Source organism: Arctopsyche grandis, chromosome 12 (assembly GCF_051622035.1).
Source record: "Arctopsyche grandis isolate Sample6627 chromosome 12, ASM5162203v2, whole genome shotgun sequence".
Lineage (NCBI taxonomy): Eukaryota > Metazoa > Arthropoda > Insecta > Trichoptera > Hydropsychidae > Arctopsyche > Arctopsyche grandis.
In genome coordinates this window covers 22,616,544-22,642,950 of record NC_135366.1, presented here as the reverse complement: position 1 = coordinate 22,642,950, position 26,407 = coordinate 22,616,544, and the positions used below count along the sequence as shown (strand labels likewise).

The window sequence follows — 26,407 nt, the reverse complement described above, 5'->3', positions numbered from 1 at the left end:
GAATGCTCCTAAGTGTGTTTATCATGTTAAGGTGTTATGATACATATATTTTTAGAGTTTATCAAGTGTAGAACAAACAAGTGTAAATACATGTTGATAATATCGTACTTCGGCCACAAGATACATATATAATATATTTAATTCTCAAGTGTGTGGAAATTAAACAACAATGCTATTTTTCAATATTTATTAATCTATATATTTTTATTCGCATCAAGAAAATAAATATTATTTACATTATTATACATACAAAAAAATAAAATTGAAAAATTTAACAGTCAAGCACCAATAGACATTAAAATAGCGTGCAAAATAGCACAAATCTTACAAGTAAAAAAAAGTAAAAACAACAACAACACAACAGAGCTTCAATCATATATAAAATAGTTAAACGCATGTAAATATAATAAATACACAAAAAATCGAAATTAACACTACAAGACTAGAATCTACGTTAAACTACAAATAAAAACATCAGCCGTCTCATCAGAAATTTCAATTCGCCGGATATGTACTGGATAAACGTATGGAAAGTTCACTAAAAAATCCTTAGAATCGATAAAACGATGCTTATTAAGTTACGTTAAAAATACAAATTTGGTATTCAAGTTATCCATGCTAAATAAATACTAACAAATGTGTCAAAAACAAGATATAAACAGTTTTCAATACAACACTATTAATACAGAGTACATTTTTCGAAATTGATTTTTTAACACTACGGTAAACTGATATATTATATGTATCTATATAAATGTTCAGGTATGTAGAGTTAGTGCTAAGATAAAAAAAAAAACAACACCATAACAATATATAACATCGGGATTGAATGAATTGAACATATGCATTGCGTTCTTCGCAAAATGGTCCCATATGTCTTTTTTATAAGCTTCTTATCAGCTTGTTTAATTTCATAACGTAAACAACTATGGAAAAAACAATATCAATAATACTTCATGTAACATAACGACTTCTTTGAATTATTACCACAGCCTCAGTGTATATTCTACATTTACAAAATATACATTTTCAAACAAAGTCATTGCAAATAAAAAAAAAACTTGTCGACTAAAACGCTAAGAGTATTATTTTAATGTCTTAAATGACCCCTTTACCGAGCTATACGTATAAAAAAGAACAAATTTATTAATTTATCTTGTATAATATTGACCCTTCAATCTATATGTCTGCTTCTTGCAACGTGAATAGCTTTTCGTGAAACATGCATTTTGCATAATTGACTTGATGAGACACCCAGCGAGCCAGCTCCGGAGTGTCGCATTGCACTTTGGGTCTCCTTACACCCATACCACCAGCTCCGTCGACTTTAACTGTCAATTCTATGTGATGTTCTCCCGATGAATTAGATAATGCTTGGCAGCAAATCAGATTACTAAAATTAAAAATAATGTATTATATATTAGCATCAGAAAAATGTAGCATTTACATAGCCAGCAGTATAGCTCGGTGGTTGCGTTTATGTTAACCACCGAAAGATTACTGGGTTCGATCTCGTGCTAATCTTTAATACTCTGCTGGTCAGACTTGGATATTTGTGGTTCCAAGTCGATCGTTTTCTATCAGAGTTCTGAATTTGAATTTGATTTATGTACAATACAAGTCTAAACCCATAGATGTCTGTATGGATTAATTAATAGTTAATTTCCTGTCCTTCAGCGATTTATGTAATAAAAAATGCTGCAATGTTTGTAATTGGCTAGGAAGGCGCATTGGGGTTTACCTGTTAGGCTTTCCTGGTATATATATCTATGTAAATAAAATGTAATATTGTAACGTAATACCTTAAATGAACTTCAATAACAGTGTGAGGTTCTCCGGAAGTGCACGTAAATATTCTAAGGAAGCGCGTTGAAATTAACGCTCGTATATCTGACAATTGACCTCGTATACAATCATACGCCAAGAACTCTTCCTCATAATCTCTACCATTGATGACGTATAAATAGTGATGACCGATGCTTTGATTGCGTGAATATCTCGGCAGCAAGCCACCAGGACCGATGGGACAACGTGGAGGACGAGATCGTTCCGGTAACCACCGATCGGATCTAAAATGTAAACAGGCATATTGTATAAAACACTAAATTAAAATTAATTTCTATTTTATTATTATTCTACCTTCTACTGGTATCTCTAACGGCGGCTGCAGTCTCTGCAGCTAGATCTAAAACACCGACAACAGGTTTGGTCACGGTTCCGATCAACCCTCTACCGACTCCAGTAAAGAACCCAGGGAGTCCTTGATGCGCAGCACCTTCGTAAGTATGCTTCACCAACGAGGTGACACCACCGAGCAGACCCAGTCCTAGACCACGCAGACCAGCGACCAGATGACTAGTTCCACCGCCTTCTCCGATGCCTCTTATACGCGCTCTGGTCTCCTCGTGCGCTTCGTCCATAATCACTCGACCTATTCCATCTCCGAGTGATTCTAATACAATAATACAAACATTTAATGATTCCACATCTAATATACTATGTGAGAAATTTACAATACGAAAGATACCTGTCACTTTAGCGGCAGAATTGGACAAGCCGTGTGCAACGTTTTTGACAAGCGCTCCAACGTTTCCTTCATATATGAGACCTGAAACTCCATCAGATACGTCTTGCACAAATCCTAACGGATTTCCAAGGAAATCTACAGAGCCTAATATAATAGCTGCTTGCCATTTAAGTTCCTGGAAATCAAAACACATACATTTTATACATTTGTATATACATTGTATAGTAAATATATAATTTTATAATAAACAACAAACATCTTTATAATGTTTAATGATTGAATGCCATAAGAATTGACTCGTTTCGAAAGGATGCCATCTAATGAACGGCTCAAGCTCAACGCCAGCATCTTCGAACTTGATCAAAGTGAGTCCTAATTTCTTTTTCATGACCGTTAAACTTGCAGGTAACTTGCCGGTAGTTTGCATGCTCAGTCTTATCTGAAATTCGGCGCGTTATTATATAAATAGTGGCAGACAAGAGTGTTGATCAGAATTGAGCATTGATAGAACTCTTACTTGATTCGGAACTAGTTTTAGTACACCAAAATAATATCGCTTCGCGTGAACAGCTGTTATTTCGGTGAGGATTTTTTGGGTTTCAAAGTCGGTCTCGTCGGGATCTTCTTTACCGACGATCTCTTCGGCACTGTTCATCCCCAACCACAAACATAATTTTAGTAACAGTCTTTCTTCCAAGTGAATCGACAGCGGTCGTAGAGATATGATGAAGTGTTTGAAGATATGTGCGTTGTATCGGGTGTTTGGCGGAGTAGCTACGCGTTCAATGGACAGATGAATGGACGGCAAATTTCCACCTTGCGAATTACCAGCTCGCGTTCTGGTAGAGTGTAGGAGAACCGGACAAGATGTACCCAGTAGCTGAAATAAAAAATAATTTTAATTTAGCTTATTTAAAACAACGTTCATAGCCAGTGTGACATTTTGTCCAATTGAGTACGATTTGCTGTTGGAAAACATGATCACACCATCTACAGTACTTATTTATGTACACTGACCTGATTATCGAATTGAATATCTTGCATGCTGAGATTCAACGCTTGACCATTAGGCGTCCAAATGGTTTCCAATAAAACACCAGAAAAGAAACAGAACAAAAGTTCCTGAGATGGCGTTTGAGACACCAACGATAGACCAATACCTCCGACGGCAACCCGAATCTGAGTTTCCCTTCCGTTGATTTCATTTTCTGCATTAGACACTTCAGGTCTACTTTCGCATAGGTTATTCTCCTAATTGAAACAATTCAAAGCATTTATATCCTTGCACGTTTTAAATGATTATTGATTGTAAAAGTCTCACCTGTTGTTTGAAATCTACTATTTTTATAACACGCGTGGGTCCATCCGTCGTGACGGTTACATTTAGGAATCCAGATCCTGGCCTCAAAGTTTGTGTAGAAACTGCGTGTTCTATAGGAATACCGTTCGGTAAGACGTGTGGACCAGACGGACCCGGCAGACCCAACACTGCTCTATTTCCTATAAACGTACAAAATCGATTAATATATATGTAAATGTATATAAAGTAATACGTTCTAAAACAAAAGTACCTTCTCTGAGACCAAAGAATCCATCCAGCGGTTGAACATTCATATTACTATGAGCACAGCATAATCGTCCATCAGCTGTAAAATGCCAAGTTTGAGTCGAAGCACGACGAGGATTGACTCGACGTACGCACAGCCCTACCATAGTGCTCGGTTGAGGAGCCGGACCTTCTATATCTAAAACCTGAAAACACCATTGAAATATAAGACTAATCTAAATAAATCCCAGAAGAGATAAATGGATGTAAGTTTACCAGAGCGTGAGGAGCGCTGACATCAGGCGGAGCATGCGCCGGTTGAGGTGGTGAACTACCTTCGTGTAACAAATGCCCTTGTTTATTGAGACGCCACAACTGAGCTCGTTCTCCGTGACGCTTTCTAGCCAAGACTACAGATCCTGACGACGATGGACCGCTCGTCACTTCCAAAACCAATTGGGAATTCTCAACATCGCTCAGTTTTCCGTTATCCTTACTGTAATTACATCATAAAATTACACACAGAAAAAAATCATATCAAACTTTAAACATAATGATAATAATAATATTACTATTGATGAGTTCCCGTAAATGCTATGTAGATAAAATTTTGATATGTGAGAGATTTGGTTTCGTCCAGCTTATGCAGATTGATGGTAGTTCCAGTACCACCAGGTGCTCTCAAAGCTAAAGTTGCCACACCACAAGGCTCAACTAAAGCCCACGGTTTAGAACTATGCGCTTTGATAAGAGATTCTTCTTTACATCCGACCTAAAATTAAAAGCATTAAATACCAAATCGGGGCTACACGCCAAAGCATATTTGCAATGAATTAACTACCTGATGAAAAGTCAAATGAACGTATGATGAATTGTCTAATCGTATAGGCGGCGGCATAGTATCAGCATCAGTGAATACTATGAAGTATGTAGCACTTTGAAGAATTACTTCCAATCGAAGGAAATAGCATGCCGCATTATTATCCCTAAAATGAATTAAAACGACAAGTATGTATTTTAATTTTCATAATAAAAAAATATATATTTTGATTATTGTATGTATGTATATAAGGTATATACCTTATATTTATATGAAGCGAATGATTAGTATCAATCCTAAATCCACCAGACCAATGGCAATTCGCAATATCCATTATTCTCACACAAAGCAACAGATCGTGGTCATGCCGCGGCCAATGGAATGGCATCGAACACTCCGGCACGGTGTTTATATACGTGCTTATGGCACCGGGATCGGTCTGAAATTTTCAACGAAAATTATAACCTAAAAAACTTAGCATCAGCGCTACATTAGAATCATACTCACTATACTAGTAGCGAAACATTTCTGAGCAAACTGCAGATTGAACGACGTGTTGTTGTGAATTTGGAAGCGCGGAGATATAGTGCAGATATTGGTGTGACGATACCGACCTCGTCCAGGTCTTATCGTGATTCCGACTAGTAGTACTCGTTCACTGCTGCCGATCCCGCTAACATTGTTGACGATCAACCGTCTCACCATGATCCCAGGACTCAAACCAAACGGCGAACACCACTGCAAATGATCAAAACTTTTACATAACGATTCCATTCATTTGCTAAATACAAGTGTGTTGTGCGGTCTTACTTGCGGAACACCATTAGGAATAACTCCGGCTCCGACTCGCGCAACGACGGTTGGACTGCCGTCGGAGTCGGCAAAACTGAAGAGGAGTGGTGCTACCATGCGTGCTATTTCATGCTCTTCGAACTGTCCGGCGGTTTCTGTTGGAACGCCCTCTTGTCGGAATACGATTGGAACTCCAGTGCGGTTTATGATCCAAAATGGTGCTGATATTGATATCTATGAAACAAAACGATACATTTTAAGCATTAAGGAATAAATCAATATGATTAAATGAATAGTTTACCTTTATAGTATCTGTATTTTTTATTGAAACATGTGCATTCAAGGTGAGCTTCCTTCCCGATGTGTCCGATAGTTTGAGACGTACTGAAAATGTGTCTGTAGCAGTCGGGGGAATTGTGAGCAAAGCTACACCGGGGAAACCTTCCAGGTATATTGATATTTCAATCATTTTTTGTACATCCACCTTAAGATATTATTAGAATTGATATTAATACGCAATATAATCGTAAAAATAGTATAGAATGTTTTTTAATTACCTGCATTAAAGGAGCTGTCTGTCCGGGAGAAATTCTGCCAGTACCCTGATCGTATTGATCTAATTTGAAGTTCAGTTCAATCGGTAGCAAATTGACGATAATAACTGGAGGTTTAAGTATTAATATATGCCCCGGTTGAGGCAAACCTCTCTCCAATGGAAATTTTTCCCTCCGTAAAATACAACAAAACCTAAAAATTATTAGAGTTGTAAAAAAAGCACCTTTGTAAATGTATATAATATGTAGAATAATATAACAAGAATTCTCAGCGTAAGTGTTTTAGCTCTTCTTTCCAAGTGCATAAGTCTATGTAACCATAAAACAATATTTTGTATGAAATAATGTATACAAACCTATACGACACTTGCGTATTAGAATGACAAACGTGCGCCAACTGCAAAGAATCCTCGGGAGCTTGCCTGGCAGCCAATCGCCAATCCAACGGCTGAGCACAGTATAAATACGACGAGGCATAATTGAGCGTCGGTGAACTAATGTGGTTGATTATAGGACGGATCCACATTGGGGTTGGATTGTGCGACAGAGGTACGCACCACGTATCTCCACTATTCACCAACTGAGACTTTGAAACAGACGAACCTGACCAGCTTACTGTATAAAAAAAAACAAACTCAATCAAATTTATTTAATATTTATATTAAATAAATAAAAACATTATACAAACCCGGTGTTTTGGCGGTGATGTTGTCTGCGCGAACTTCAATAGTTTGCGGCAAGTTATTTACAAGTTGTAACGCGGAACGAATGGTAACGAGCTTACGTGCAGATCCTTCTAATGTAACCGAAAACACGATCCTCGCTTCTATGTTACTTTTCTGAAATGAAAAAGATGCGAATAGAAACATTGAACGATTTCATATTTTTGATTAAAGAACGTAGACGGACCGTGTGAGTGATGTGCCTAAAGAATATGCCAACTTTGTCGACGCTCACAGGACTGAAGGAATTCCAGCCTTCGATTCTCACACCGAGTTGATGCAATCGTAACTTGTGCGAATCTCTATGCCGTTGCTTTCCCCTTTCACAAAATTTGAACGAAGCCGTGTGTCCTGGCGATACTTCGGTCCACGATTCATCTGGATCTGGTAGTTCTATATTTTCACTTACACTACAATAGAAATAAAATAGTAACATAAAAAACGCCCAAATAACAAAGTATAAAATTGAAAAACATCAAAACGTACATATCAGCCGTGGTGACGATAGTAGTGAACCACAATTTGCAACCCGAAAGATTCCGCAGAGCGAACGGAACGAATGGAGACCGTCGTCTGTATCCCGGCGGACTAGATTTCGGCGAAGTTTCCCCACGATTGTTAGATAGAGAATAGTAATCTTGCATCCAATTCAATTTCACAACGGAATACAGGTCCATAAGAGTGCTAGTGATATTAATATTCAGCGTCTCCGTTGAATTTAATTCTAATTGTAACCGATTCCTTCTGAGATTGCTCGTCAAACCGTATTCCCACGAGGCGTCACACCTAAAACAGAGGTTAATAAATTGAATCGTTGCATTTTCATCGAGGAATTTAAAATGAAATATGTATGTACATATGTATATATATACCTCCATGGTTCGATGAACGGTTCCCATCCTGAAAGTGCTCTATTGTAATAATCGCTAGTTAATTTACATTGAAGACGTCCACCTCCAGGTCCAGTTTCTCTCGATATCTGTTCAACTTCTTGAGTGTCGGGAGTGAAACACAGAGAAGGACTTTGAGAGCACTGAGACTCACTATAACGCATATCTTGCAATAGGTTCATCTCCGATAGGGATAGTTCAAGCAATGGCACATCCGAATCTCGACAGTCGTCGATTATACAAATCGATATGCAGTCAGCTTTAATCTGCAAAAAAAATTAAAAATTAAAATCAAACGATTGAACGATTGATTTTAAATTAATTTATGAATACATACCTGGAAACAATCAAACGATTGGCCTTCGTTAGAAGATGTATTCTGTTGACCATGTAGAGTAGTTTTTGAATTTTCAGTCAACCAGAGAGCTGCCTGATCCAGGTTTCCATCTGATGTTAGTAAAGCGTGTTCACAATCTTTTACAGAGAAACCTAGACTGGAAAGTTTTTGAACGTTTTCTCTGTTTTTGTTAGCCGGGAGGATGCTTTTATTGTTCGCTGCACGTGCACTGCGAGTTTGCTGCGGTAGGGACTGAGACATCTTCATGAGCATGCACACGTCATGGTACGACAGCCTGACAGAAAGTTGCGCAGTTTGCACCTATACATATAATAAAAAATAAATTAAAATATGCAAAAAAATAATAAAAACGAATCAAAACACATAAATCATTACTTGAAGTATTTTGTTTGAAGTCAAATCTATTTGCAGAGTAACCGGATCGATAATAGATAGAGCAGTTTCTTCTTCCATACCCAAAACGCAAGAAAACACTTCGCAATGATTCAATACGCAGGATAGTGGTTTTGGTTCACTACCCGGTTTATATGATATGACTGTTGTGCTCTAAAATATATTATCACAATAAGTAAGGGATAATAAAAGTTCATACATAATTAGTCATATAAATAAACCTTTAATATGACAGCATTAGTATCCCACTGTGACGTATCCTCAACGAACACAACTTGAGAGTCGGTGATGTTTATTTTGAGTTCAAATTGTGGTTCATTCGAAGACATTTGTTTACAGCTAGGCGAAATGCAGTCAGTTTCATCGTGAGGATATTCAGATATTCTAAAAAAAAAATCATTGGAATAAAATAAATTCAAGTTTGAACAGAAAACTATTGTACAATTTGCAATAACATGTATCAACCTAATTTCAGGCAATTTTTCATTCCCGACAGCGGGACTCATGATGAACTCGTTGATGGCTTGCCACCAGTCAATAATTGCCATCAGTCGCATATTGTTCACAAGTATCGTATAAGCAGAATGCTCCTTACGTTTCCTGCAAATATAATATTTATATAGAAAATTCACTCGGAAAAACGATTCATCACTGTCATTTGTATTTTCGTATAAAAATGAATTTGAAAGATTTTCATTTCTAAATAATTTAATAAATAAGTGATAGTGAAAGGTTTATTCAATTGATTGAATAAATCAATTATCTCAACATTTTTGCAAGACTACGACAATGTATGTAATGTCGGGACAGTCCAACTTCCTGGGTGATTTGAATGAAGCTGCAGCAATATTGAGGAGAATTGCAATCAACTCTTTAGTTTTGCACAATGAATTGGGAAGAGGAACATTTACACATGACAGAGCTGCTATAGCGGATTCCGCAGTGGAAGAGTTTGTCGCACAGTGTTTTCAACTCATATTTTGTGTGTAATCATCATATATATACATAATATCGCTATTCTGTCTGTCTGTCTGAGATAATGCGCGCTGTACTATAATAGTCGCTTCGATTCGACATACATATGTATGTGGTGACACGACAACTCGTTCACAGATTTTCCGTAAACCGATGATGCGCTCCAGGCATTACGTATACGGCCATCTCTTTCTCAACCCGTCTGTTCACCATGATCTCGTTTACTCTGCCATTACGTATGCAGCCATCTCTTTCACAGACCATTTTTTCACCGATAACAGACGGTCTGTGAAAGAGATGGCTGCATACGTAATGGCATAGTAAACAAGATCATGGTGAACAGACGGGGTGAGAAAGAGATGGCCTTATACGTAATGCCTGGAGCGCATCATCGGTTTACGGAAAATCTGTGAACGAGTTGTCAGGTAACCATATGTATGTACGTTAGCAGCTAAACCACTGCCAAAACGTACATATATACGAATACAATAATAAAAGAAAAACTTCTATATATACTAAATGCTACCGATGTTTTCTCTTGGCAGAGAATTTATCGCCATCTATTGAAAATTTATTTAATTAATTAATTTTTCTATTGGTGTTTTATATTGTTTATATGTAGGTAGGTAGGTAGATTTTACCTTTTTTTTCAAATTAAATATAAATATTAAATTAAATATATTTGAAAAAAATTCGACTGCGTGGGAATCGAACACATGACCGACGGCAAATTTCTTCTAATTTTTTTTTATTTAATAACTTAATATGCCAACACCCATGCGATGATATGTCTTCGGGTACAACACTAGTTATGTATAATGATGGTATTTGGTACTTATGTACAAAAGTTTGATTATAGGTGTCGCCTTGGGCAACCTGTAGTGGCACTTATGATCGGGGTTAATATATGTAGATAAATATTAAACTAACATTTCTCAGAAAGGCATGCCGAGTGATTATATGATTATATGCCTATCTCTTTTTCATTTTAAATCCTTTTCAAGGTTATTGATATGTGACACTGGCGCACACGCTTTTGACAGATACTTGACTTTTAGTTTAAGTGCTATGCAATTATTTTTAATTCAATTGGTTCCATTACGCTAAATAATTCATTACCTGGCATGAACTTCTGCCTGTACCGAATGCTGATTATTTTCATCAACTTTTAGACCCATCGGTAGTACAATATTGCTAAATACATTGCACCTTTTGTTAACAGGATCTGTTTTATACCTCGTATCAGACACTAGTATTTCCTAAAAATGAATAATTTTCAACAAAACTTGAATAGGTTTATATATATTTTATTTTTATATATAATAAATAAAAGCCAATAACTTACCTGAGACACCAAATCAATGTCTTGAGTCATGTCTGAGAAAGTTTCCACTAGCAAGCGCGATTTGATAAAATTGATGCAAGCCAAAGACGACAGACCGTGTTCAATCTCCAAACGCAGCGTCACGTTGAGCAAATCGAACCGAATAGACGTGAGAGTCCAAATTTTTTCATCGCTAAGCACAGTCAAAGACGTCGACTGTTCCGGAGTGTACAAGTCGTCTAAATTTTCGCCGAGATTGTTCGACAGCAAACCTTTGATGACTCGGTACTGTTGCAAATCTATAGCACCGTCGAGAGTGTTCAAAGTGCCTTGTATACTCATATCAGCGACTGAAAACGAAAAGCGAGAAGTATAAGCATTTATAACACACTATAATTAAATTCTTCATATTATATAGAATACCATTGTGATAATTTTCAAGATTTTTTTCAACTTGTACAGTGAGACCGCATTTTTCAGTTAGCAAAAACGGCCCTTGCCGATTCACAATAGCAGACGGACCGAATTCATTGCAAATTCTCTTCTTATCATTTTCATATTTTTGCGGTGAGAATGTTTGTAAATCGTCAGTTTTCATACACTTCTCTCCACAATACAGGTCCATGTTTTCTAAATTGACTTTCATGACATCTAAAAGTTCTCTTACAGCTAAAAAATAAAATTGACATGAAAATTTCAAGCAAAATACTAGGTATTTTGCTTGTAAAGTACACGATGATCTTACGATCTTCCGAATCTCTAATTGTACTGATCGTTCCCGATGAGCCCGCCCTTTTAAATTCATTATGGACCGATAGTTTTCCTAGTTCGGCTACCAGCAACGAAGTGCTTTTACTACCGACCGGAATCAAAATAGCTGGAGAAAGACACTCGATGGACATTTGCATGCGGGTGAAGTGAGAATTTGCCGTCACTGAGACTTTTTGCCTCGCTTGACTCAGCACACTTTGCAACTGCGAAAATTCCTTGAAGAAAGCTTGAATTTCGCTGATAAAACGCTTCGTGTGGACGTACACTATAGTGCTCATTTCGATCAAAAGCCTCGTATCACAATCGGCGACTATCGCATCGTTCGGCGTGTATCTGTATATATAAAACGTGAGAATCAATATCATCATTGTATAGCGAGTGCTTTAAATATAAAAAGTACTTGAACCGAGAACCTTTCATATTGGAAGTTCAACGCTTCTTTGCCCGATGATAAAAAGCGTTCTCTCCATATATGACCGTGCGGTGACAGATCCATAAGGGACATAGATCCAAGCCTACCGGATATACGACGACCTCCAGCGTTTCCAGACGCACCACAAGCATCTTCAACGAGAACTTTCAACCTCGATATATTAGCACGGCAAACTTCATACTGAGGCCTCAACAGAACGATGTTCAACGACTGCACTGATATATCCATTTCTGTATCGCCGTTATAAACTACAAGAAGCATTGTATTAGTATAGCGAATCACTTTGTATTAATCATTTAATGGTTTACTTACTTTCAGCAGGTTCAAGTCTAACGTCCGTTTCTGAAGACTGTGACTTTTTGTTTTCATTAGCATTTGTATCAGCTCCCATTCCGAAAAAGTCCAACAGAACTACCCAACTATCGACACTCACTACAAGATCGAGACAGTTGAAATCCAATTTAGTACTTTTACGAACCTACATATAACGAAAAACATATACATGAAAATAATTCGTTGGATGCATACATATGTTTAAAATGATTTTTACATTTTTATATTTCTCTGAAAAAAGTGGGTGCTGTGGATCAATGAGCTGCGTAGTAATCAAAACGAGATTATCTTGAGGCAACGAGAGCAACTTTGAAGTCTGTCTACTGGCAAAAGATATCGGCATGTTTATATTATCTAAAGAATTGATGTTACTCAATTTATTAGGCAGCGAGTATCTGCGCTGTTTATCGGTTAATTGTTTATTATTATCATCTTCAGTTTCTTCAGTGCTTCTCAAATCTGTAATAGAATGTGATAAGTCCGTAATGGAATGGATCATAGGTTTGTGGGAGAGCATCATGAACCGATGCCTACTGTTTACATCTCTAAGCAGATCTTCCATCGTAATTGAACGCAACGACACCTAAAAACAGTGCCAAAACTTAATCTTACACGAACAATACTGCATGTGCATACATATATGACGGTGAGAATATAATTTACCTCAATGTTAGTTTCAAATAAGTGATATTTTTCATATTTAACATAAAAATCTCTGAACGATAGATCGACTATACTTTTTTCACCCTCTCCAACATTTCCTCTCAATTCGACGGTAAATATAGGCAGTTGGAAATTCACTGTAAATGCATATTGTTATTATAATACATGAAAATCAGCGAAAACATTATTCAAATGTGAATTAATCACCTTTTACATGTTGAAGAGACGTAGACGGTAGCTGTTCTGGCGAATATGCATTCAGTATTTCAGCCCTAATTTGAGGATCCATATTCAAAGTGGATATTCCGGTAGAGTCAGCATTGAACGACGACGAATGATTCGATGCGGTTTGACTCGGCGAGTGAACTCCTAAGCCGTTAACAGTCTCCAAGAGTTGCTCGTATTGGTGACGCGTAGCAGACACTTTAAGAGGTGTAACAACTTTTCCACTTATCTACAAGCAAATGAAATATTACAATAATTTCATAAATATTAGATTGAACCATTGCAATTGGCATTCATATTCACTTGGATGGGATGTTCGCAAGATTCGCTGTCTTCGAGATCGTTGATTAGTTCGATGCTTAAATGAATCGTGGTGTCGTGAAGGATCGGTTTGCCACGGGAACCACTTTTGTACATTGATTCTACCGTGGTAGTACTTATGGAATGATTCAGCCGAGTTTTGATATCCAACTGAAATAAGTTGATGATAAATAGCACGCACGATGAAAAGTAATGTATACATATAGTATTATACTCACGGAATAAAGATTAATGTCTCTTATTTGAATGAAATATTGTTGATTGGGTCCCGCTTTATTGGTGATTGAAATGTTTCCGAGTCGAGCTACGAATACTTCGGTACTATTAGGCGATCGAGGTAAGACTACTACAGGCGTTTCTAATATTACGTCTAATCTAAAAAGAAAAAATATATATATATTTCAAATACCCGAGTTTAGAACAGTCAATATATCTAAAATGTAGTGAAGAATTACTTCAGTTCAATATTCGAATAGCTATCTATATCGGCATCCAGCTCGGTTGGGCCGATGCTTATAGATCTGGGTCGTCTTGGAGAAATCCATTCCATAGATCCCGACACTCGAGAATTGTTGTACATTGATTCACCTCTACAATAATGAAACGATGAAGACATAAACAAAAATTGTTAAAAACAAATCAAAAATATACTGACCGAACGTTAACTAGTCCGATGGCCATGTCTGTAGCAGCAGCTTTGATAGACTTAGCCAAATTGGAGAGGTATTGCTTAAATTCTGAAGCACACGATTGAACTTCCCCGAGAAAGATTCCAGAATGCGTATACCACACCGAGGCCATCCTCACGCAAACGTTTATGTTTACATCTTCTAAAATATTCAACATACATTCAAATATACCATAATAACATCTCATGTACATATATGCAAATATAGTAGCTACTAACCACTAGAATTCAAATTCGACTTATCGTCTTCAGTCGCCGTGTTAGTGTAGCTTTTAGTAACGTGGAAGCTAAATGCTTTTTCTTCTTCTTGACATAAACTATTGCTCGAGAATTTTCTGTACACTTCCTGGGCAAGTGAAGAAACAAGAGCAGATGAAAAGTTTTCATTGCGATTGACCAAAGGATCATGACCGACAGATATGATTTTCTGATGTAAAGTTGATCCAGGACACAATGATACGACTTGTAAACCACCCAAAGATCCATTCAGTTCCGTACATTTATTAGCTAAAAAAAGGCACATTATCATATAGGTAATACTGAGCAACAAAAAATCACGTTTTTTACTTACCGGAGTGGAGACATCAATCTTAAGAACATTTCATAATGAACACTCAACTTTTCCTATTAATACGTGCGCGCGCGGGCCTATAAATTAACTTACATTGTATTTATATATAACATATACTTTATTTTAATTCGTGTATCAATTCCTTTCCGAAACCACCCGTTGAAATCAATGGGCACAACACTAGTGAATAGAAAAAAATATGTAAAAAAAGTATATTTTTAACTTTTAAAATTCGCTAGATAATTAATTATAAGTATTTTAAAGCAATGAAATATCACAATCAATAGGAAAAACATCCGACTATTGATTCCAATACTCATTTTGAACACAGCAATGCTAGATATATCGTAAACGAGAGCGAACCAACAAAAATCATTGTCGTATTCGAATTCAGTGAGTCAAACTAAGTAAAGATTGATTAGTCTCCGCTCTGGTATTTTTTTTTTTTGTTTCTCCGTGTAATTAATTTAATAGAAAATATACCAAATAATAATACCTATCGTAGCTTGAATTTTTGCATCACTCATAGTAGCCGTGGCTATCTTTTTCCCGACAACATATCCATCTTCGATTGACGCTCTTAAAAGGAGTACATTCAACCGATGAAAATCAAACGTGATCTCAGTACGTATGACTGACTCATCTAGAGATACAGGCTCTGGTGAAGAGTTTAAAACATTGTCGTATGTGGCAGAATCTTCAGACATAGACATAGACCGCATCGGAAATGGAATTGTAGATATTCGTTTGGCGAAGCCAATTAGTTCTACTATAGTTTCTTGATTAGCTAAACATTGAAAAAAAAAAGTATTAGCAAGATCATAAATACTTACATAATATATGATTAAAACTAATTTACCTATAATATCAAGATTGTTGAATAAAATATTAGCAATACGCAATTCTTCCCCTAGACTTGTAGGACAATCCGCAGACACGACTATTAAATCAACGACTATAAGAGCTTCTGAATCTATAATGCCAGCTGCAGCAGCAACGTCAGTCGTATCAATTACAGGACTAACACAATTACGAATATCTGCAAATAGATCGTACTTTATATAAAATCTTTAAAAAAAATATATTAATTTCGAAACATTCGAACGTAGTTTATTCCAATAGACCAGATTCATGAATAATTTTTTGACATCAACAATTTTATGAATCATTTTTTTCTACAAGATTCATGAAATAAGGAATGTTTGCAAATCATTCATGAGGATTAGGTCTATTAAGCAAAACTGTGTCCACTTCAAAGGCATACTTATGAACGAACTTGACATTTGGGTATTGAGTGAGTGTAAAGCTTGAGATAAAGCAGCAGGTGGTGGAGGATGTAACGGAAGAAAAATACCATCCGGTGGAGATGATGGCGACATTGGAGACGTCGGTTCACTATCTCTAATGCTTCCCGATACCGAATCCATTCTTTGAAGAATAATTTCAATATATTAAAGTACGGTACAAGAATCGATATAATAAAAAAATAAAATAAAGTGTTTTGAAATAATACCCGACGTGTTTGTGACTCGCTATAAGGAGTTCAAAATCAGGACCGTAAGTTTGTAAAGCGTCTACTAACAATAAGGAATGTACACTTAAGGACAAATTGAAATCGAAAGGCCGTTTTGTGAAAGCAGCTCTCACTCCGCAAACTTGTATCTCTGCTATACTTCTACCTCGAGATTGAACCTGAAATAATACAGTAATTTTAATATCTAAACAAAAAATGTATGCAAGAACAAACTTATCAATGGAAAGTAAAGTGCCTCAAGAGCCATTTGATCAATGGCAAATTGCAACATCAAGAGTTTCGACAGTTGATTGGACGACCTTTCGGTGAATTCAATTTCGGATGGCTCATCTAGTTGCTCTTCAACGGGTGGTGATATTTTCCATTTTTCTCCGAAAGACAAAGATGATACACTGTACAATAAAATTTCATACATTCATACATTTAATTTTATAGCAACATCAACTTTATATTTAAACCAAAATATTATATTACCAATTGGCTCCAGAAACTTGGGGATTATTTAACTCGTTGATTAGAGACTGAATAAACAACAATTTATGTTCGTTCAAATGCACAACTAAATTCGGCAACGATCCGCATAAAGTCACACTTGGAAACTGTGGATCGCTCGTATATATAACTCTCCTTTCAATCTAAAAGTAAACAATATTTTTTAAAAATTCTTTAGATTGTTTAAAAATATCGTATGTATATAAACAGCGCTTTATAATAACCTGAAATAAAATATTAAATCTATCTAAAACGTGTAGAGATGATGTGCCTTTGACGTTTGAGAACTTCCAATTATCTTTTATCCTACCGATCAATACTTGCAAATCGCTAAATTCAACTTTGTACCTGAAAATATACATATATATATAATTTATGACAATGCAAAACATGAAATAATTATAAATTATTAAGTGCAAACCTATCATATAATCTATGATGTAATGCATCTTGATTCAAAGAAGCGTTCAAATGTGGAACCGGAGTATCCGACGGCAAGGGAGATGCTCCACAGTCTGTTAAATTTACATCACTTACTTCACTTCCGGGTGGAGTCGAGCAAGGAGTCATAAACATTTCTAAAAACAAATATAAAGTAAGAGAGCTCACATTACATATTTATATGATAAAAAATAAAACAAAAAAAAAGACAATACCATTATCATCATCCTCTGTAGGTGGATCGTTAAGAATGTCCATATAACCATTGGATAAGTGCATTTTTCCAAAATCTAAAACAGCTACAATGCTATTTTTATCAGTGAATCTTTCTATCAGTAGGATTTGAGGTGCAGATATATCAAGTTCCAAATGCCACAAACTTCTTTCATTCTAAAACGATAAATTAAAATAGAAACAATATCACGTCGTATGGACAGTCAATGGCGTAACAAGTATCGATGCCCCGGGCGCAGCTAAGTCAAAATATATTTTTTTATTTATTATTTTATCATATTTTGTAGTAACTTTCACTTGGAAAAGTATAAAAATCTTCTTCTATTCTTCGTAATCAGCAGTCAATATGCAGTCTTTCTAGGTTTTATATTGAAAGGAATAATGAGGCACTAGATTTGAGCCCAACCGTGAAAGCGGAAGATGCATCCAAGAAAATGCTTTCTATATGGGTCTACTTCGTTTCACCGACTTGAAATTTCTCAAATTTTTTGGTGTATCTCGTCATCAAGTTTGTACATAATCAAACATTTTTTACATAGTGATTTATTTTACGATGTAAACATTGACTAATTTAAAAAAAGTAAGAATTAATTAATAATTAATAATTAAAGTAATAATAAAAAAAAAGAAAAAACTTATTTAAAAAAAAGTAAGAATTAATTTTTAAACGTTTTTTTTTTAAATATTTTAAAGGAGTGTTGATAGTTTAAATGATCATAATATGTTTCGTATATTAAAGATATTATATACATGTATACAAAAAAACATTTTTGTATGCAATATACAAACTCCTATTCAAGCAGACGAAAAGTCGAGAAAACGAGTGTCGAGGAATTTCAATTTGGTAGAACAGAGCGTACTGTTTCTATACATATGTATGTAATTTGTGTTTGAATGCTTGAAAATACTATAAGTAAATAAAATACAGTAATTTTCTGTATACATACATACAAAATATACATAATTGAGTTTTACAAATCGAGATCATTGCATCATAAAACAAGATATATAATATTTATTATGTGTTTGTTACTTAGCAAATAATATAAATCAATGAATATCAAGAGGGGGGGGGGGGGGGGTGCAAAAAAATGTTTGCCCCGGGCGCCATTTACCCTCGCTACGCCACTATGTACGGCAAAAAAAAACTTTCGTTATATTTACCGTATCTCCTTGCAAGATGTTCTCCCATTGATTGATGATATGCATTTTAGTTGTATTTTTGACGTGAGCGTATGCGCCATTTAGGCCAACTGCCAATTTTTCATGCTTTTTATCGGCACTCAAAGAAAACGGAGAGGAAAAAAAATCGATGAGCCATCGAACGGCATGCATATTATAAATGATTTCCAACGATTGCGATTTTACAAATAACCTAGAAAAATAATATTATTTTGCTATTCAAATATTCTTATTGAAAGTTTGTGGAATGAAATAAAAATAAATAGATACCTGTAGTCACAATTGAGTCCTATAGGTTTGCTTTCATACGTAAGTTGAAACAAATCTTCGTTTGTATTCAACACGGAACTACTACTAGTGGTAGTGATTGGTTTTATAGCGTATTGAGGCACTGACGAAAATCTCAAATTGCTTAAACTCTCCCGGATAATTCCCTAAAACAATTAATTTTCAAATAAAAAAAAAAAATTAAATCTAATGAAGACGTAAAATCAATAATAACAACCTGTGGAGCGATGAGAATCGGAAACAACGACTTTTCAGTGATGTGATCTCTAAGATAAATCGCACCGAGAGTGACGTTTATAGTATGAGACGACGTCCGAGGTCTCGCTTCCACGCTAAATCCAACGTTTTTAAAGTTGAGCTCCAACATAATCCTAGCACAAAACATTCAATTAAACTGTGGCCTATAAAATTCAGTATTTACTTGAGTACAATGCATACTTATGCGAGTCGTTGTTCGTCGTAGAGGGCAACGAAGTGCAGAGCTGTAGGCTTCCCTTATTTAACATAAATTTGAACTGTCCGAAAACTGTATCTCTCTTCAAAAGTGTATTATTTTCGATCGAATCGGCTATCACATCTAAAATTTCCCCTTCTAGATCTGGAGCGGGATTCGTTTGGACCGATGCGACGACGGAATTGTTCAAATTGTCGACAGACGTAGAATTATACCAGCCCCACCATTGTGGAAACCACTGTATTAATAACGATCTCCCCTGAGCTCGTTCTTGATTTACGTTGTTACCGTTCTTTTCAACGCCATTTTGCTTGCTGGGAACTTTGCGCATCGACGACTGCAAATTAGTTAAACAATCAATAGAAACGAAGACTAATATAACAATAACTAGTGTTTGACCTGATGAAATATCATCACATGGGTTATGACTAGAGACACGTATTTTGGGCATTTTGCTATTAATGCTTAATCGATGCTAAAATAGATGCTAATAGACGCTAAATTCGTAAAATATGCGAATAGATGCTAAAATAACAAACAAAAGTGAAATTTGCATAAAATTAATAAAATCAATAGACAATTTAGAAGGGTCTTCATATCCCCTTGCCTATTTATTATGTGAAGAAATTGAGGGGATAAAACAGAGCTTGCAGTTTAACATAGACGGTGTTTTTCCTGTCGAAATTTTGTCTACTACTGTAAACAAAAGAAGACAGTTGGAGCTGTGTATCCAAAAGGCTGCTCAAAAAAGCGTCTTAAAACTAGACTCGCACTCAAGACCAAACGAGACAAATCTATTCCTCCAAACATTGAGTGAACTATTCAATCCATCTGTGACAGGTACAAAATCTAATATTAATGTTAAAGAAAAGTTTTGTTTATTAGCAACCTGCCATTCATTGTTTAATGTATTAACAGAGGCTCAATGTTTGGAAGAAAATGCTAAAATTGACAAAAATAGATGCCCAAAATACGTGTCTCTATTCATGACATATTAAGTTATTAAATAAATAAAAAAAATAAAAATAATGTGTGGGTTTAATAATGTGTGCTGTGTTCGATCTGCACGCGGTCGTATTTTTTTCAAATATCTTTTAAATGTATTTCATTTAATATTTATATTTAATATGAAAATAAAAAGGTAAAAACTACCTACCTATCTATAATACATATAAACAATATAAAAATTAATTAATAAAATAAATTTTCAATAGATGGCGCTAAATGCTCAGAGACTTAACGCCGTCTATTAGCCTAGAGGAAACATTGGTAGCAAACAGTATATATAGAAGTTTTTTTTCTTTCGATATTATATTCAGTATTTAGCAGTGGTTTAGCTATGACATACATATGTATGTCGGATTGAAACGACCATTATAGTACGGCGAGCGTTATCTCAAATACACACAGAGACACAGAATAGCGATATAATATATTATATATGACTAGTGTTGTACCCGATGAAATATCATCGCATGGGTATTGGCATATTAAGTTATTAAATGAAATAAAATTAGAAGAAATGTGCCGTCGGTTATGTGTTCGATCCCCACGTGGTCGAATTTATTTCAAATATCTTTTAAATATATTTAATTTAATATTTTTATTTAATTGTTTAATATGAAAAAAAAAGGTAAAAACTACCTACCTACCTACATGTTAACAATATAAAACACCAATAGAAAAATAATTAATTAAATAAATTTTCAATAGATGGCGGTAAATTCTCTGCCAAGCTGAAACATTAGTAGCAATCAGTATATATAGAAGTTTTTTTCTTTTGCTATTGTATTCGTATACACGTTTTGGCAGTGGTTTAGCTGTGATGTACATATGTACGTCGAATCGAAACGATTACACTGAGCAACAAAAAAAATTACCAGAATGGAGACTAATCAATCTTTACTAAGTTTGACCCACTGAATTCGATTATGATAATGATTTTTGTTGGTTCGCTCTTGTTTACGAGATATTTTAACAGTTTTGGTAACTCAAAAACGTGATATTTTGTTGCTCGGTGCTATTATAGTACGGCGAGCATTATCTCAGATACACATAGACAGACAGAATAGCGATATTATATATATGATTTATTTAATTAATATGAACATATACAAACTTCTCTTAAGAGTTTCAACTGTTCAAACGGTCTGGCCCATTCAATTTCATCTTTAAATAATTTGAGGTCTGAAGGGAGCGTTACGGAAGGTGTCATCAACAATGTAGTGTATATATCGACGTAGCGTATACATTGCTTGGCAGATGTTAGGCACGTTTCCCACGTTGGTTTAGGATCCATAACTAAAATATTCATAACAACCAAATCAGTACAAAAATATAATGATATAATTAACAAGGTCGTAGAATTATCAACGTACAATTGAAATCCGGATAGTGGCATTTTACAGCATATACCCACCACGCTTTGGCATGCTTCAATACGGGAGTATTGGGTCGCCATTGTCTAAATTCACGCAGTCGACCTATCATAGTCAATCCGTGAGAACATCCTATCATTTGGTTATATTGTCTCTATAATAAACATTGCATTATGTTTAGTAATTTCATATCATACAGCGCAAAGTTCAATTGTATGGATTTTAGCTTTGTTGTCAAGTTCAAAAGTAACATTAAACCTTTGGATGCCAATAGAAAATATATTAAAAATTTTGGAAAGTTTCCAAGTGCATCATTGATAACATCACACGGTCAAAAAGGAGAATACATTTTATAAACCCATTGTGAGGGGTTGATTTAGAATTTCTTTTTAAACAAAAGAACAATTTATTTGATATTTATTTAATAAGTTTGTTATCGATGCAAATGTATGTAATGTTTTCAGGTTATTATTTATTCTCATTCAAGAAAGAGAAGATGTGCTGGGTACCATTCGAATACAATTTTACGGGGACGCGACAATTGGTGCAAGTCCAAAAGGTTCAACGACAAAATGTACCCGAAAATTGGTGCACTGACAAAATGTACCCGCGGAAATAATGTTCAAGCGACAAAATGTTCAAAAATCCTAAATTTTCCTATTTTAATGGAAAAAGTAACTTTTAATTGTATTATATTTATCGATATATATGGTACTTTTTATCGTATAGATCGCGGATGTTATTAAATTAGAATAAATTACAGGTGTTCTCAACCGCACCAACATATTCTTATTTAAATTGAACAATTACATTTTAAGCGAATGTCATTGTGACTCATTGAATATCATTTTAAGATGTCATTGAATTAGTTTAAATGTTAGGGGTTCTTAGCCGTATACAATATTTACTTATTTAAATTGAAAAAAAAAAACTTTCTAAGCGTATGAACTGCAGATTACATTGAATTAGTTTATATGGCAGGGCTTCTCAACCGTCTCCAAAATTTTCTTTATTTCAAATGAATAATTTACTTCTTATCGCATACATCGCAGGCGTTATTAAATTAGTGTAAATGACAGGTGTTATCAATATTTACTTATTTAAATTGAAAAATAATAATAATTAATAATTAACTTTAAAAATTTAGGATTTTGAACATTTTGTCGCTTGAACATTATTTCCGTGGACATTTTGTCGCGTGAACATTTTGTCAGTGCACTAATTTTCGGGTACATTTTGTCGTTGAACCTTTTGGACTTGCACCAATTGTCGTGTAACCTTTTAAACAATAAAATACATATTATATCTCGTAGTTTTGGCTTAATTGTCAAATAATCATTCTTCATACAATTGAGACGTATCGTCGCCATTGTTCAACAGAAGTGACGTCACATAAACGAGGTTTCAGTATGGTTCCACAAAAAACTAATTTCGACTGGTATATATTCATTTTAAGCAAATTGAATAGATGGCATTCAACTCTCAGTAATATATTCAACCAATATTGAACCTTAAAACAGTTGAAATAGGCGTATATAAGGCTCAAAATCCCGTGCAAAGTTCAGAAATTCTATGGAAGACAGCCGCGCTACAAACTTGTCGCGCAAAGCTTCCATAGAAGACGGCCGCAGACAAACGGTTAAGAGCCTGGCCACAACGGGTAACTATGCAGGCAACTTGGTTGCCTGCTTTGACTTCATTGCGCAATCAGATCAAAAGCATGCAGTTGTATGGAGAATGCCACACCGGGTAACTCACCGGTTACCCAAGGTATAAAGTCACCAGACCAACGAGATCTGTTGCCAGCGTTCGGTTTGGTCACGGTGATATTATTGCTTAAATGACCAGCGCAATCCCCCAAAATGCATAGTGTTGTATTATTACACACGGTGATTAGTTGCCGGTGACTACATAGTGAACAAACTATGTACACGTGTGACTGTATTGTCACATATTGAGAAATCTTTTAGGTTTTAGTGAGCAGATTCTTGGTCACTTCTAGTTGCTCGAGTCGGGTGAACACGAGCAACTATGTATGTACGTTTGGGTAACAAAGTCACTCGCAAGTCACCCGGTGTAGCCTGGTTCTAAGATAAGGGATTTGAATCAGTCCGGCAACCAAAGGGTTAACATATTTATAGTATTAAAAAAAATTACATCTGATATTAAAATGGGAACTTCATCAAGCGAGAGCTGACAGGTAAATCTAGGTCGAGTACGAGACCGGAGAGGTTGTTCACATCGTTCTCGTTTAAGTCGAGCCACCGCCGAAACAGGACTAATTACAAATCCGTGCTTAGACGTCAGCATTTCAAACATACGAACCTAAAAACAATGAATAACATAAATAAAAATTATTAAATATTTAAAGGATGCAACGTTTTTGAAACGCACTGCAAGTTCGCCGAGCGTAAGATCCATAAGTTTTTCAGAGTGCAATGTAATTTGATCCCAATAAAACGCCATTTTTTGTAGTTCAATAAGCTTAAAAGAACAAGAGTTGGTTGAAGTGGATGTGGTGAAACTCCTCTGCCATTCCGAGTCGCAAGATTCAGCCGAAAAAGACTCCATCAAGAGACCACAAGCGAATGAATTCTCCTCACCGCAGGTTATATTGTCTTCGTAACGCAAGTGCACATCTTTTATTTTCAACTGTACAAAATAATACAAGTGAAAAATATAATCATATGTATTATATATAAAAATACGTTAAGATTTTATTACTTGAAGATTTTCTATGATGTTTGTAACGAGTCCCGTTCCGTAATTCATCCATGATGAAAGACTCGATGCGTAATATCCAGCTTCGGGATATGATTCGTTTTCAGCTCTCCATTGAGCTTCTATCGTATCCAAAATACCTAATTTATACTCTTGTTGGGTACATTCTTCGGCATCATTATCCCACTGAAAATTAAGTAGAGATGAAATTTTTGTATGTCAAATAATTCATTCGAAATTATGGGAAAATAATACCTCATTTAAATTGATAGGCGTCGCTACAACGTATAATTGTTCAATAATAATGACCCAGGGTGCGGTTCGTATTTGTCTCAACGGAATTTGTAATTTAATTTTTCCGATGAAGCCCGATTGTATGCGGATCGGAATACCCAAATGATAAAAGGCATCCTTTTTGAGTGGTAAATTTTCAAGTTCCACCTCGCCTAAAATAAAAATAAAATCAAAATTGAAGGGATATATAAATTTGTATGAAGTGTTTAAACTTCAGCAACACCAACCAGAGAGTAAAGCTATGCTCAATTGATCTGTGTTTAAATTTTCCACATATTTTCCTAGATAGTTGTTTAGGATCCATGTTACCAGTCCTTCTAACATTCTGCATTTGCTTCAGCTGCAACACACAATATATGACGAAACATGTTGCAATCGATAAACTTTGCAATGTGGTTATTGCAATCGATAAACTTCAATCTAATAACGCATAGATCGAAAAAGATTTCGATCATAAAATTCGCCGAAAACAACACAACGAGATGTGATCAATTAGCTATAAATAGGTATGATAGACAATTGCACATATGTATATGACTAAAAAACCGATAAGTGCTATCGATGAGTTAATATTCATTGCAAGTTGCCGGATTGTATCGAATGTTTGTATAAATTTAATTTATGTTAAATTATGTAATAATACAAGTGTGTTTACACGAAATCATACGGAACCCGCGACAACCCCAATACCACAAACGTCAAACAAGTGCGGGTTTTTAATTATCTGGTTTAGATCAAAACGCTGAAATTTTCGACCACTATTGATTTCATCCGTCTACTTTGACAGTTTATTTTACTGAAGGTATATATGCATAAGAATACGATTAAAAAATACAGCATTCAACAGTGAATTCTAATGAATGTGTAAAAATACATTTTAGAATTAGATACATAGTAAACGACAAAAGACTCTCGGTAACGTTACAAAGTTCTTATTTTTTCAACTATAAAATTCAAGCAGACAAGGAGAATATATTGGCCAACTATAGCATTATCTCTGTGAAAATTTATCAAAATATTGATTTTGCTAGAGACAAATTTGAAATTTTATAAAAAAAAAGTACCCACTTTTTTTTAAATTAAGAATCAAAATATTTTAAATATTAAGATAATGAAAGATTAATTCTAATGTTTTTTCTCTAAGTGAAAAAAATACAACAAAATGAACTTCTTTACATTATATATTATAAAAGTAAATAAAAAAAAAAGATGGGTAGATTAGTACGTAATTGTAATAATTAAAATTGATTTAAGACTACTTTATCAACGATGGATGTCCATATTCGATCTTGATAAATAATATTATTTTATTTTATAATTTTAAATTGCTCCGGTTACATTTCTCAATTGACCAGACTAATGTCCAAAAAAACTAGTACTGCACTGATAAAACCAATACATATGGCCACTTTATATACGAAGCGTTTATAAATAATGTCGGGTAAAATTTTAAACGGGTTTCACATTTTGTTTTACACTAGGA

At 35.1% G+C, this 26,407-nt stretch overlaps 1 protein-coding gene across 1 annotated transcript; it reads right to left on the bottom strand.

Moving 5' to 3' along the window:
* Positions 1–180: 180 nt before the first annotated feature.
* Positions 181–25,655, bottom strand: Vps13D (vacuolar protein sorting 13D). Its single transcript, XM_077441918.1, has 61 exons — positions 25,580–25,655; positions 25,152–25,264; positions 24,886–25,076; positions 24,634–24,816; positions 24,304–24,561; positions 24,067–24,234; positions 21,910–22,063; positions 21,651–21,832; positions 19,516–19,868; positions 19,295–19,448; positions 19,060–19,223; positions 18,772–18,982; positions 17,589–17,763; positions 17,354–17,510; positions 17,157–17,280; positions 16,915–17,075; positions 16,676–16,832; positions 16,420–16,598; positions 16,183–16,334; positions 15,766–15,945; positions 15,403–15,693; positions 14,555–14,842; positions 14,303–14,477; positions 14,103–14,237; positions 13,866–14,022; positions 13,630–13,797; positions 13,309–13,555; positions 13,102–13,238; positions 12,656–13,021; positions 12,418–12,583; positions 12,086–12,353; positions 11,647–12,005; positions 11,325–11,570; positions 10,923–11,251; positions 10,697–10,836; positions 9,068–9,202; positions 8,824–8,986; positions 8,585–8,755; positions 8,189–8,509; positions 7,834–8,117; positions 7,448–7,747; positions 7,149–7,371; positions 6,928–7,078; positions 6,596–6,854; positions 6,243–6,432; positions 5,987–6,169; positions 5,704–5,919; positions 5,401–5,631; positions 5,154–5,332; positions 4,915–5,059; positions 4,646–4,845; positions 4,350–4,569; positions 4,099–4,279; positions 3,849–4,027; positions 3,545–3,778; positions 3,045–3,407; positions 2,784–2,966; positions 2,528–2,702; positions 2,140–2,452; positions 1,803–2,069; positions 181–1,393 (listed from the first exon to the last, which is right to left on the bottom strand). Exons 2-61 carry the CDS (start codon positions 25,246–25,248, stop codon positions 1,180–1,182), a joined length of 12,552 nt encoding a protein of 4,183 aa, XP_077298044.1. The 5' UTR covers positions 25,249–25,264; positions 25,580–25,655; the 3' UTR covers positions 181–1,179.
* Positions 25,656–26,407: the final 752 nt, after the last annotated feature.

Excerpts from the sequence above, each read along its gene's own strand:
- Vps13D (XM_077441918.1), bottom strand. The coding sequence starts at position 25,248 with ATGTTAGAAGGACTGGTAACATGGATCCTAAACAACTATCTAGGAAAA. Across the intron at positions 13,798-13,865 it reads GAGACATTAATCTTTATTCC|TTGGATATCAAAACTCGGCT; the intron begins GTGAGTATAATA and ends AACTTATTTCAG. Across the intron at positions 5,920-5,986 it reads AAAATACAGATACTATAAAG|ATATCAATATCAGCACCATT; the intron begins GTAAACTATTCA and ends TTTGTTTCATAG.